The sequence below is a fragment of the Bos indicus x Bos taurus genome, chromosome 13 (assembly GCF_003369695.1).
Source record: "Bos indicus x Bos taurus breed Angus x Brahman F1 hybrid chromosome 13, Bos_hybrid_MaternalHap_v2.0, whole genome shotgun sequence".
In the NCBI taxonomy this organism is placed as follows: Eukaryota; Metazoa; Chordata; class Mammalia; order Artiodactyla; family Bovidae; genus Bos; species Bos indicus x Bos taurus.
The window spans coordinates 64,566,006-64,580,377 of NC_040088.1; the positions used below are offsets into that span (position 1 = coordinate 64,566,006).

The 14,372-nt window shown below is 38.5% G+C and overlaps 1 protein-coding gene across 20 annotated transcripts in view; it reads right to left on the bottom strand.

Moving 5' to 3' along the window:
* Positions 1-14,372, bottom strand: part of PARD3 (par-3 family cell polarity regulator) — a 588,875-nt gene that overhangs the window by 248,353 nt on the left and 326,150 nt on the right. For 18 of the 20 annotated variants that reach the window (XM_027560026.1, XM_027560020.1, XM_027560017.1 and 15 more), the window contains 2 exons: positions 11,497-11,588; positions 9,186-9,269 (listed from right to left, as the gene is read on the bottom strand). In XM_027560026.1, the coding sequence (XP_027415827.1) occupies positions 9,186-9,269; positions 11,497-11,588 (176 nt within the window). Of the gene's footprint in view, positions 1-9,185; positions 9,270-9,467; positions 9,480-11,496; positions 11,589-14,372 lie in introns of all 20 variants that reach the window. The other 2 variants (XM_027560024.1, XM_027560025.1) reach the window with 2 other exon arrangements.

Here is a 14,372-nt window from a genome sequence, read left to right on the forward strand (position 1 = left end):
ATGGACAGAGGAGACTGGCAGGATACAGTCCATGAGGCCGCAGAGTCAGATGGGAAAGAGTGACTGAGCGCGCACACACACATGGGCAACTGAACAAAGTGTTCTATCACATCATTAAGTTATACCCAAGTCTCTGTTGAGTGGGACAAAATAACAAGAGAAATCAAATTGAATCACAGTTATTGGTAATAGTGGAACCAGAAGAAGACATGAGGCCACTTTGCCATCCAAGCATCCACATGAGAGCACAGCAGAAAGAAAAGATGACTCAGCCACCCACAGGCAATCCTAACAGAACCACGACTTGGTATCACTTCTGCTGCTAAAAGCTGCCTCAAAGGACCAGCAACAGTTCTTTCAAGTTCATGTGTTCAGCCCCTGAGTAAAAGCATGCCCTACCAAGAGTCACTCCAGTTAATTAGTTTTTAATCACTGAGATCACGAGCAATTTCTCAATACAGTTACAACATTGCTGTGATCTCAAGTGTCTAAAAATTATTATGTTTTTATATATTCTGAAGTACTTTGTGTATTCTGAAATAGAATATTTTTAGGGAAATGGATAAAGTCAGACCAAGTTTAATGGAAATTACTTAGCAGGTAGCTAGTATGAGTCATTTGTTTAAATTTATAAATGTATCTCCAATAAAACCTTTCAGTATCTATAACAGTTTAAATAATCTAACTTGGAAATCTGTAATTTAATTCTACAAGTGGCATTAATATTCTTCAGATGAATAGGTCCATGGATTTATATTCATCTGGATAATCATTTTTCTTTTCTTAAATCTACTTTTCCCCCCATGGGAATCATTCCAGGATAATAATATACAGTAAAAAGGCCTGACATGCTTCATTCCTGACATGCTTCATTCATGGAATGGCTTGTCTTTCTATACAAGCCCTCTTATACAACCAAATGCTTGAGTAATCCTCACAAACAGTAAAAACGCTACAAGTCAAAAACAAGTATGCTATCATATTTACATGAAACATTGCCAAGGTTTATTAAATGAGTTTTTAGAATCCAATATTATTAAAGTAGTCGCAGAAACCTCAGAATCCTCTTTCACAGCACTAGAGACTAGAGAGCTGATGGGGTGGTTGAGGGTGGGGGGGTAGAGGAGCAGAAAGGGAAAAATTTCACCCTGAGTGACACAGCAAGTGATCAGGGAAACAACAGAACAGACTGAATTAAGGAGATGTCAGTAGCCTGCTGATTTCCAAGTACTTGACCACACTATTAGAATCATTCTCTTCAAAAGAATGGATTAATTGAAAAGGAAAATGGTACAATCTGCAAAATTATCCTATTTGCTTCACTAGGTGAAAATGATTACAAAAGGAATGGGAATGAACCGAACGATCAAAAAACTTCACAAGAAAATTGAACTGATAACATGACAGCCAAACAGAATGAAGAGGACCCTCTGAAGGGAAATCAATGGGAAGTAATAACAGAGATTTTCATCTTCCTGGAAAGTTGTGTTTGCCAGCAGAGACGTCTCCACCCCTCCTGCCCCCACTGCCCACGAAAAGGCAGTTCAGACAGTATTTATAATTAGAAACAAATTTTAGGAGTCTGTTTTGCAAATTCAACCAGCAACTAAGAATTCCCTCTAAAGGAATAAAGAAGCGAGTGCCGACGCTGTTGTGATTCCCTTAACACTCTTATTAGAGAGAATAATTAAAGGTCGTGAAGGTCAGAGCGTTTTGGCATGACTCTATGCCAGAGTAGAGAGTGGTTTTCCTTCTTGGCAGTCAGTACCAGAATTCCTTATTAGGGCAACCACTTTTCATCAGAAGAAACCACTTTGCGAAAGATACAAGAGCGAGGAGACGGAGAAGAGGAGTCAGGCAGTGGGGAGGGGGGTCGCCTGGGGAAAGGACCAGGGGCGAAGCACCAGCCTGACTGGGCTGGAGGGTGCAGGAGGACAGAGCGGTGCTGGAAGGTGCAGGAGGACAGAGCGGTGCTGGAGGGTGCAGGAGGACAGAGTGGGGCATTATCACACAGAGGGAGCTCAGCTCCGGTGACTGTGCTGGAGGGTGCAGGAGGACAGAGCGGGGCATTATCACACAGAGGGAGCTCAGCTCCGGTGACTGTGCTGGAGGGTGCAGGAGGACAGAGCGGTGCTGGAGGGTGCAGGAGGACAGAACGGGGCATTATCACACAGAGGGAGGTCAGCTCCGGGAAGCCACAGCACCAGGGCTCCCGGTTACATGGGGCAGCACCTCCTCACCTCCTGCATGAATTTAATGTGAACCCGACTTGGCAAGATGCTTTCTGGGCAAGTGGATTTCTCCTGGTAAACCGAAAACATCCCCCAAACTACCTCTCTTCCCTGGTCCCTCTATCTTATCAAAAATTTAGGGGAAAACACACTACATCCGCTATGTACAAATCCCACTTCTGAATGAATTTCCTACATTAAAAAATATGTAAATACACACATATTTCTTTGAAGTCTTTCACCATGGCTTTTGTACAATGTTTCTTATCCCCAAAAGGGGGCAAAGAAGGAGAATACAGCCCCAGAGAGCCAGCCGTGGAAAGGCAGCATCTCTGTACATGATTTTGGATGCATAATTAGAAATTTAACTGCTTAGATTATATTAAGGATTGCACCACTACATTTTTACAAGGTTCATTAGCCTAATTATACACTTAATTAAAACAAACTCAGTCACACATGTTAACATTTTCAATCCTAAGTATAAATTACAGCCAATGATAAAACTGAAAATAAGTAACAAATGTTTTATTGACATCTAAATTGGCTGAGCAAGTCTGAGTTTTGCTTTGATAACGTAAACTCCCACAACTGCCACCCAGCTGTATGGAAATGATCATAATTCATCTTAATAAAAGCTGACACAGTGTAAACACCACAACTACAGCAAAAGCAGAGAAGGCATGAGCAGAACGAGCTCCCAGCAGCAGGACTCTCTCCCCTCACTGAGCCTGGGACACTGGGCTGGCAATGACCTACATTCAATCCCTCAGAACCACAGTAAGAACTCCAAGTTAATATAAATTTTTTTAACCTTTAGTGGATGAGATAAAGTGGACCAAAACATGGCAAAGTGAAAATAGAGAATTCCTTAAAATTAGGGCAGAAATTATAGGCATCATACTACTACCTTTAAAAAAGCAAGTTTTATCTAAATGTAAAATACAACTCTTCTCTCTAAAACAAATGCATTTAGTGTGTCCCCTTGATTTGAACAAAATGAATCTGCAGCTGAGAATGAACAACTGAAATCTTCCAGACAAAAGGATACAGATTCAGTAAATAAATTGTGTTTTTTGGGAAATGAATTGAAATAGAGTACTCAAAGTGCAAGAGGATATTTATTCTTTTAAAAGTGAATATTCAGCTTAAAAACTCTAAGGTGAACTGAAATATACAAGCCTCAAATAAAGCTCTTCTTAACACCTGAGCTGTTTCCATGAAATTCAAATTGGCTGTAATTCTTCTTAAAAAATACACCCAACTACCTAAATAAGTGTGTACTGAAATTCTCAAATTTATTATGTAACAGTAAATTTTCATCTCATATTCATAATAGAAGAGATCATTTTGAGATCATATTCCACTATTATATAGTCTCATTAGCACTTGCCTAGACAACAAGAGCCAAAGAATTGATGCTTTTGACCTGTGGTGTTGGGGAAGTCTCTTGAGAGTCCCTTGGACTGCAAGGAGATCCAACCAGTCTATCCTAAAAGAGATCAGTCCTGGGTGTTCATTGGAAGGACTGATGCTGAAGCTGAAACTCCAATACTTTGGCCACCTCATGCGAAGAGTTGACTCACTGGAAAAGACTCTGATGCTGGGAGGGATTGAGGGCAGGAGGAGAAGGAAACGACAGAGATATGGTTGGATGGCATCACTGACTTGATGCACATGAGTTTGGGTAAACTCCAGGAGTTGGTGATGGACAGGGAGGCCTAGCGTGCTGCAGTTGATGGGGTCACAAAGAGTCAGACATGACTCAGCGACTGAACTGAACTGAGACAACCAGAACACACAGCATTTAAAGGTAATCTTAAAGCGCATCACAGGTAGATAAGTGGAAGGTGAAATGTCAACACCATTCTTATTATATTAGCTGCCACTGCCAAATACCTCACTAAAGGAATTTTACACGCATTTTGTAAGTTTCTGTATTTTCTTATTTAAACCATATAAAGTCACAGGAGTGTCCTAGCCTTCAGATATGAAGACTGAGGCTAAGTGAAGGAAACCTGCTCAGGCCGCACTTACTCGAAAGACAGAGCCAGGAACTGTCCCAACTATCTGTGGTCTCAAAAAAGGTGCATCAAAATGTGTCTCTTATCCTGGACTATTCCTAACAAGCCCTTGGCCAATAACATGAAGACTCAGCGTGTGGTTGAGGCCATCACTGTCTGCCACAAAGTGGGAAGACGGCACAGGTAACTGGGAATTCTGGAAAGAAGATGAGCTTTCTGATTTTCATGTCTTTTACAGCAAAAAGTAATATAATAAAGGTTCAGTGACCTAAGAGTTAAAACTAACACTATTTATAACTCATGTAAGTATTAGAGGAGTCAAGTTCATAGAATTTCACTGAATTATTAAGTAGATGAGTATTTTTCTTAAGACCTTCCAAATATGTCTACTAACTTTTATACAGACTAGTTAAAACTTAATAAACACTTGAGTTTTATTTGAGACAAAAATTATTCAATTATGTCCATTACAGAAAAGAAACAGAGAAGCAGGCGGCACTTTATTAAGAATAATATGCTTTAAAAAATAAAATAAAGAATAAAATTTAATTTAAAAAAGAATAATATGCTTTAGCCATATGTGTTTCCATAGGGGAAAAGATTAAGAATGTCTTCTATAAGTTAGACTGGAACCGAATAGAAGAATAATAGCTAATCTAAAAAATAATACAATGATATTTCTCGAAAACCTTCAACAATTTCTCTACTATTTACAGAATGAAGTCTCACAGGCCGTTCATAAAGTGCTTTCTAAGAGCCATTTCCAATACACTCTGTTTCGAATCATTATTTCTCAGCAAATCACACAGATTTGTATGGAACATCTTCCTTTCGTGTATCTTCTTCCTGGAAAGAAGATCTTTTCAGACATCACTAGCATTAAGTCGTATATTTTCTTTAAAGAACAGATCAAGATCCGCTGCTTCACGGCTCCACTTCCTCTAAATCCTCCCACACACATGCATCACGTTCTCTGGACACACAGTATAGACCTCTTTATATAGTACATATTTCTCAGTTAGACTTTAAGTCCCTTAAAACTACAAAATCTTATTATTTCAAAAGCCCAGCCCCTATTTCAGAATATACATTTTATCTTGCTTTCTAAATATTTAATATTACAACACAATCATATTCCTAAGTAATTGGAAAGGCTCGGCAAACCTCGTTAACATCAAACCAGGATACATCCTTATTGTTTTATTTCTAATGTACATCAGATATTTATTTTTACATGTATTTTATTTCAATAGCAATGCAGAGTTAGTAGGGATAGTCACAGTAAGCTTCGCTGAGCAATACTGTTGGGTTAGGTCCTAGAAATATAAAAAACTTTAACATGAAACATGGTTTTTCTGCCAAAGGAAATGACAATTACTTGGCAGAGCCTTCCTGAAAGTAGTAGCACTTGTGATTTAAATAAGGAGGTTATGTTTGACATTTAAATCAAGAGGAAATGAAATTATACGTGTGAAGTGAAAATTGATTTCAAGGTAGCGAAACTGTGAATAAAGAATTCTGGGTGGGGATCAGCTAATTTTATATTTTTGAGTAAAATACAGGATGATAACTATAGAAAAACAGAGCATCAAGGGATATTAACACAGTCTCTCCTGTGCAGCCATTTGTCTCCGTTTTTAATGCCCAAAGCAGTGGCTAGGGGAAGGGCAGCCACAAGCCAGTTGTCACAAGAACATTCAACCCACTCCAGAAAATGGCCTTTTTAAAATTGATCCAGCAGAATCTTTATTCAAAAAACTTCTTTAACTGCAGGCCAAAATAATACTGAATACATAAGTAGCTTTAAAAATTTCTCTAACATTGACTTCACTTTTTTTCCAATTTCCCTGAATTATGTTTGATATTTGAGATGTTTTGCATGGAGTTTCTTCTCTTTAGGATGTGTGATTCCCATTCTGTACTGTTCCTTAAAACTTTTTGACTTTGAAATTGAAATCAGAAAGCAATACTGACATGTATATGTCACTTTTAGAAAAATAAGTATTCAGTAAGTTGTTATTCAATTAATTACATTTCCAAAACTGAGAGGGGCCCAAGTATGACTGGAATTTTGCACAAAGGAACTTATTCTCAGAAATTTCAACTTACATCCCACAAATATGTATTCTTATATTCCCACTGGATAATATATGCAATTTCTTCACGAGTTCCACTTAATTTCCCCCTTTATGCTATATTGCATTGCTTAATTTGCCCTCACAGTCACCATGGAGCTGAGGTAGCTTCCTTCATAAGGTGTCATCTCAATTAAAATCACCTTCTACAACAAGCCAGCTTCAGTTACCTAATTCAGACAACCCCTCCTCTATCAACTCACAATGTCGGCATTTATCACATAATTATAATAGTGTGAGTTCCTGGCTATCACTCCATCTTGACTGCAAATCCCTGGAGAGAGACCATGTCCCATTCATCCTTGTTTCCCAACACCTAACACAGGAACCGTCACTCAGTAAATGCCTGGGAAGGTTTCTGACAGACTGGCAAGAATTTACTTGTCAGCATTTCTGAGAACAAGGGAGATGGGTGTGTCTGGCTCCTGAAGATTGGCGTCTAGGATTCTGGAGGAGCCCTCCCATTGTTCTCTGCATTTTCCGCCTCTCTCCAGAGAACCAGGAATGTCAAGACAAGGAGGAAGCTCAAAGACGCATTACAGGTGTTAGAGGGAAAGAATTCTGCTCTGTTTCCCAGTATGAAAACTGCTGATGCCTAGAAAGGGTTTATAAAGAATCTCATTGTCTTAATCTCTTTGTCCCTTGTACAAGAATGCTGTATAGGATTTTCTTCATTACATTGCCAAATCAACAGGGAGTAAAAATGACACCTTCTAGTTCTGCAAAGGGATCCTTGTCTAGTTGAATGAGTTCTGTATATCAAAATGAAATGCCATGGTAACCAGTAAAAATACCTTCCACTGAATTAATCTGCAGTAGATTAATTTTTCTATCTTACAGTTTTTTTGCTTTAGGCTTTTTACCTACCTATTTTATCCCAATATCCTTTCACGATGCAGTAGAAAATGTGTAATAAATGACAGAAAATAATATGTTTGAAATACTGGTTCAAAGCTGGTCCGTACACAATTAAGTCTCAGTTGTGATGAGTTATATCCCACAAGCAGTTAAAGGCACACTAGTATTGGGAAGCTATCATTCATGCATTTTACCCTCTTAGCTTATTTTTCTACTCATGAAATAAATGGAAAAGGGATTTAACTTTTGAGATCACTTAAAATTATAATTTTTAAAGGAGATAAAGGCAAGGGCCATTTTGAAAACAACTGAGCTCATTTAAATGAAAGTTCTTTGACGAAAGTTTAATGTTTCTCTAGAGTTTTAAAAAAAGAAGAAGAGAAGGGAAAAAAGTAAAAGTGGTCATAAGTCTGTGAATTTAACACCCCGCTGTCAATTCCAGGAGAATTTCACATCTTGCTAAATAATGCTCACTTTCAAGCCTCCTACTCCAGCAGTGAAAGTGAAAGTGAAGTCACTCAGTCGTGTCCGATTCTTTTCGACCCCATAGACTGTAGCCTACCAGGCTCCTCCGTCCATGGGATTTTCCAGGCAGGAATACTGGAGTGGGTTGCCATTTCCTTCTCCAGAGGATCTTCCCGACCCAGGGATCGAACCCGGGTCTCCCGCACTGTAGGCAGACGCTTTACGATCTGAGCCACCAGGGAAGCCTAAGGTAAATCAATGCATCAGCTTCCAGACCTTCCATAAAGCATGTGCTTTATCAGAAACATGAAGTCTGGACACAGCACGGTCAGGAACATATACTAGGAAGGTGGTACAATTGTTCAAACACTTATTTTAAAAAATTAAACAGATAATTCAGTCACATGCCTGTAATTGACATTCCAATGTCTCTTACAACATACTAGATGCTTATAATTCCTTGGCAAGAGTTGAAAGAATGTTCTATGTTCTCACTCACTGGCCTAAGGTGACTTTCCAGCTCCCTGTTTTCTTCTCCCAGCATAAAGGAAGTTTAAAAATAAATAGATAAAAAATAAATAAATAAATAGATAAAGGGATAACAATAAAAGAAAGAAGTTCAAACTAAAAAGCCAAATAGATCATAAATATGTTTCAGCTGGTAATAACTAGATGGATAAATAAGAGAGGATGAGATTAAACCTCAAAGGTTAATGCCTCTCCCCAAGCCCTAGGAGGAGGCAGTATGAAAGACTCATCAAACATTTGATTAGTTGATGTGATTAGCTGCAAAATCAGTTCTTAGTATTTGAATATATATAAAACAAACAATAATTCTGTCATTGAAAACAAGCTGTAGGGTAAAAGAAACTCATGTAACATTTGACAATTTTAAGGATACATGTTTTATGAAGTAATGAAGTCATACTAACAAACAGTGCAAAACTGTGCCATTTGTGTGGGCAGATAGAACAGGAGACAGATCACATGGGAGGAAATAAATCTATAGCTTCTCTAACTTAAAAATTTTAGGAACACAATTATAAAAATCATATATAATTAAAGAACTAAACAAACATATAAACAAATTTTCAATGAATCATTTTCTATGTTATCCAGATAACTTATACTGGATACATGTTTTCCAGAAAAATGCCTGAAGAACTTCCTTACCTTTGCACATTCAGCTGGAGTTCTGGCAATAAAGCCTATCATCAATTTGCAGCGTAGTAAAATGTTTGCATGGATGTGATGAACAATAAAATTATTAGAATAATTTAAATGCCCATTTCTTCATCAGCCTAAGTGCTTTTGTGATTATGATGCATACGTGTGAAGGAAGGCACAGTGGCCCCCAAATGAAAAGGCTTCTTTTAAGCATACACTAACTCAACACTACTCTACATCTGAGCATAAATGAAGATAAAACACTGTACATTATGATTCAATTAAAAACCTGCAAGATACGTTACCTGCCGCCTCGAGCACTGAAAGGCACTACATGGATTCCCAGAGGCCCTCCATCGTTGGGGACTTGTACGAGCTTTACCATATCACTGTGAGACAATGATGAATGAGGGAGCATGAACATGTACTGTCACAAACCAAATCAAACCAAACACAAAACTGCAACGGCACAGACACACAGTAAACAACAAAAGAGGACAAAACGAAAATTCCAAGGGGCACACACGCGTATACATTCACATTCTGGAGAGAAGCATGGTGATGAAAGCACATTCAACACTACATACCTGCACGCTAGTCTGATGGCATGGGAGGGGAGCAATCATCAGAAATAACTACATTAAAAATCACCCAGGACATTGCTCTTCTGTATAGTCCAAGTCCACATTTTGTAATCAGATCTCTAGACTTGCACTGAAAGTTTCCCATCCTAATATCTAATCAAGGATTACGAAGACTAATGGGCTAAAGAGGTTTCCATTGCATAGCACTTTATAATTTACAAAGCGCTCCTGCACAGGTCACCTCATTGATCCTTCCAACAGTCCAGTAAGGGCACAGCTCTGCCGCTGCAGGTAGCCGTCCACATAGGATGCCACCACCCTTACTCCTAATATCCTACCTGCTGTAAGCTCAGTCCACGTGCAGGTGACACAACCCCACTGGACACCCATGAAAAATCAAACAATTACCTTAAGAGCGTTTGTGATTGAACTCTAAAGTCTTTACGCTATTTATATGAAGTTACACGACTTCATTTGTAGATTTCTACTACATAAGTACAGTACTTCAATATTAATATCATAAGCCCAAATTTACTGCAAATTGGTGTAATCAGGAGAATGTAAATTTTCTAAACCATTTCAGTGAGATTTCACTTTCTTTGTAGATATTTCTGTGGGTATGAGCATGGCACAGAAATCTAAACAGTACTGATCCAATGATCAATATTTGGAAATACTATTTCAACTAGATATTAGGTATCTAGTTTAAGGAAACCTGGACAAACATCAGTAACTACCAATGGACTTGATCAGGATCCCAGGACAGTTCTTATGCACTGGAAAATGCCAATACTTCAACTGTATGCCTTAAATAAAAACCTGAGGTAATCCTATGTACTGTAAGTGCCCTGGTTATGTAATACAAAGACTCAAGAAAATTAAAGATAGGAATATCAAACAAATCAAAATTGAAAATATGTATACAGATTTAATCATATACACTACTTAGGACATTAGTTAATATTCTAATTAGCTAAATTAAAATTTTGTCATATTGCAAAATATTTACTAAAGTAATACTATTTACATGGATATTTAATTTTTTGATGTTTTCATAGAATGTCCTAAAATCCTATTTCAGATATCATTAATAGCATTTGAACATCTATTTAATGTCTGTTTGTCAACTAAGGATAGTATGGTATTTTTAATACATTTATTTATTTCATAGTCTTTCTCAAAAGAACTACAACAGTACAAGTATTTCTTAAATGTAATTATTTAGAGAGCACTGGGTGCTGAATATACAAACATAATCTGATTCGGGAGCCTGTTCAATTTCACTGAGAAAATTCTTATAACCCTTTCTTGGAAAACCAAGAAAAGACAAAATTAAGAGTCTAATTATTAATATCTCCACTCCAACTTTTACCCAAAGTCAAAGAAAAAATTTAGAATGACTGCTCTAAGGTAACTCAGACGAAGTCTTAAAAACATCTTCCATTCAAACCTGACGTTATTTAAGATAATTGCAAAGTTGTGACAATATATGAAAGCTTTTCTTTGACCTTTTATACTTAAAACATGTTCAAGGTCCCTAACCTCTTACAAGGTCCCCATCAAATATCTTGAGAGATACTATTTCTTCAAATCAATACAAAACATATACTAAAATGACTAATGCTTACCTGATCCAACTAGTTTTTCAAGTAAAGTATGTCTACAATATCTTTTTTAACTTGGCAAAGTTGAAGAACAAACAAAACGCTGACATACAAAAGCAACCTGAACACAGTTGACAGCGCCATGAACGTGCCAAAAGTCTTCAATCAAACACTGCTTTAGACTATCATTTAATAGTACTTGCCAAGGCATGAGACTCAGAGCAGGTACGTGTGAATTTCCATGCTATCGTTCTTACATTATACCATTAACTCAGTAGATGAAAGATGCTCCTTGGAAAACAAACCAGTGCAAAGCATGTTTTAAATAAGCACAGACATTCCGCATGCCATACGCTTTCGGAATATTCGCTGCCATCAGTGAAGCTACACGGATGTTACAAACTTAGCTGAGACTGTCAGTAACTTACTCCAGAGAGAAGTTGGGGATGTTCTCCACACCAGTGTCGGCGTGGCCCACGGGTTCCACACGACTGCTGTCTTCCTCTGCGACATCCTCATCCTAAACAAAGAGAAGCACACCCTGGGTCAGGTTTACTCTTAGAAAGTGCATGAAAAGAAACTGGATAAAACTGGAATCTAACAGGCACTATGATCACATTAACTACGTCTCTCGTCTAGTGAGGATGACCTTTAATGATAACATGGGTTTGAACATGTGAAAAGTTGCATTTTAAAGCAGTAAGTCTCCCGAGTTAGTATATCTCAGGGGGTGAACAAGATGCCTCTGCAATAAGGAAAAAAACATTAGGACTTATACCTATGTTAACTTCTTATCATTTTTACTTCACCTTTTGGTATATTTAATATGTAAAAATCAAACCCAAGATGGCAGAGCAGAAGGACATGCGCTCATCTTCTCCTGTGAGAATACCAAAATTGTAACTAGCTACTGAACAACTACCGACAGGAGAATGTCGGAACCCACCGAAAAAAGATACCCCACAAGCAAGGGCAAAGGAGAAGCTGCAATAAGATGGTAAGAGGGACCCAATCACATTTAAACTCAACCTCATACCTGCCAGAGACAGCTGGAGGGCACAAACAGAACCTGTGTGCACCAAGACCAAGGGAAGGAGCAGTGACTCCCACAAGAGACTGCGGAGACCTGCCTTTGAGTGTTGGAGGGTCTCCTGCAGAGGCATGAGTCAGCAGTGGCCTGCTGCAGAGACAGAGGCTCTAACAACAGCAGTCCTGGGAGTCGCAGCATGTGGCATTAAGTCCTCTTGAAGGAGGTGATCATTAGCTACACAATAGAGCCGCCAGGCGGGTGAGTCACAAACTGGAGAACAGCTATACCAAAGAAATTCTCATACTGCTGGGAAAGTTTGAAACCTCACAACAGACTTCTCTGACACCTGTATATGACTACTGTAAAAACCGCACCTTTGACTATATGGACCTTTGTCGGCAAAGTGATGTCCCTGCTTTTTAATACACTGTCTAGGTTTGTCATAGCTTTTTTTCCCAAGGAGCAAGCGTCTTTTAATTTTATGGCTGCAGTCATTGTCCCCAGTGATTTTTGGAGCCCAAGAAAATAAAGTCTATCACTGTTTCCATTTTTCCCTCATCTATTTGTCATGAAGTGATGGGACCAGATCCCATGATCTTTGTTTTTTGAATGTTGAGTTTTAAGCCAGCTTTTCCTCTCTCCTCTTTCACCTTCATCAAGAGGCTCTTTAATTCCTCTTCACTTTCTGCCATTCACGTGGTATCATGTGCAAATCTGTTGCTGCTGCTGCTGCTGCTGCTGCTAAGTCGCTTCAGTCGTGTCCAACTCTGTGTGACCCCATAGACAGCAGCCTACTAGGCTTCCCCATCCCTGGGATTCTCCAGGCAAGAGCACTGGAGTGGGTTGCCATTTCCTTCTCCAATGCATGAGAGTGAAAAGTGAAAGTGAAGTCACTCAGTCGTGCCCGACTCTTAGTGACCCCATGGACTGCAGCCTACCAGGCTCCTCCGTCCAGGGGATTTTCCAGGCAAGAGTACTGAAGTGGGGTGCCATTGCCTTCTCTGTCTACATATCTGAGGTTATTGATATTATATACCGGGTGTCCCTGATGGCTCAGTGGGTAAGGAATCTGCTTGCAATGCAGGAGACACAGATTCGATCTCTGGGTCAGGAAGATCCTCTGGAGGAGGAAATGGCAATCCATTCCAGTATTCTTGCCTGAAAAATTCCATGGACAGAGAAGCCTGGCAGGCTACAGTCCAAAGGGTTGCCAAAGTGTTGGACATGACTGAGCAACTAAGCATACATGCATGCATGCATACTACTGCTCTGAATATACTACAATGTTATACAAATAAATGTACATTACACTGGGGACAGATATTTAACATTTTAGTAATCCAAACAGTTGAGACCGTTATAAATCTTAAAGATTAGCAAAATCTTCAGTCCAATTGTCAGTTCCCTAGTTCCTATTAACATAGGTTGTCAAAATGAACATGAAGTTAGTACAATCCCAGACTTAAACACTCCATCCTGTGAAATGTCACATAAGGTTATCCTAAGCCCACTGACTGATCATTTAGAGGTAAAGGCAGTAAGATCTTAGCCATGAAGAACGACTTCTGTTTACTTCTGTTACAAAGGACCAGGTGCACGAAAAGGAACAGAGAGTAAGCTAATCAACTCCCAGCATTGCACTCTTCCTTTCAGAAAGGCAGAGTTTTTTAGTTTGTAAAAAAAAAAATTATATTCCAACATGTTGTAGAAATTGAGTATATATGCCAGTGCTTCAAAAAGTACATGTGGAATAAATGTGATGGTTCATAAAAGTAAATGAAATGTCACCCAAGAATATACCTCTCTTTGTCATCTTGTCTACTGTCTTTTCACTAAGCAGTTCACTAACAGTGATGCTGGCTCTGCAGGATCATCTGAATAAGGATAAACATGTCTGATGACATCAATGGTTTTATTATCCAAATTAGAATACTTAGAAAAGACTCAGAATCTCCAAACACAGTGGCTCACGTGGGCTTTACTTTGGCTCTTATACCCAGCAGGTAGTATGCAAGTATTTGCTAATGAAAACAAAATCATCCTCAGGAATCTCTGGGGTAACATGTTTCCAAATACAACTCAATAAAATTTATTTAATTTAAATCTTGGAAGTTTACATGTATAATTTACATACCCATAATTTGTTAGGTTTATCTTTTTCTACTATATATACTTGATAACAGTGAGCTTATATATGAACTTATTAAACCACCTAATGAGAGTCTACCATTACAGAAAAATTGTATATTTTTAACTCATAGTATAAATGTAAAA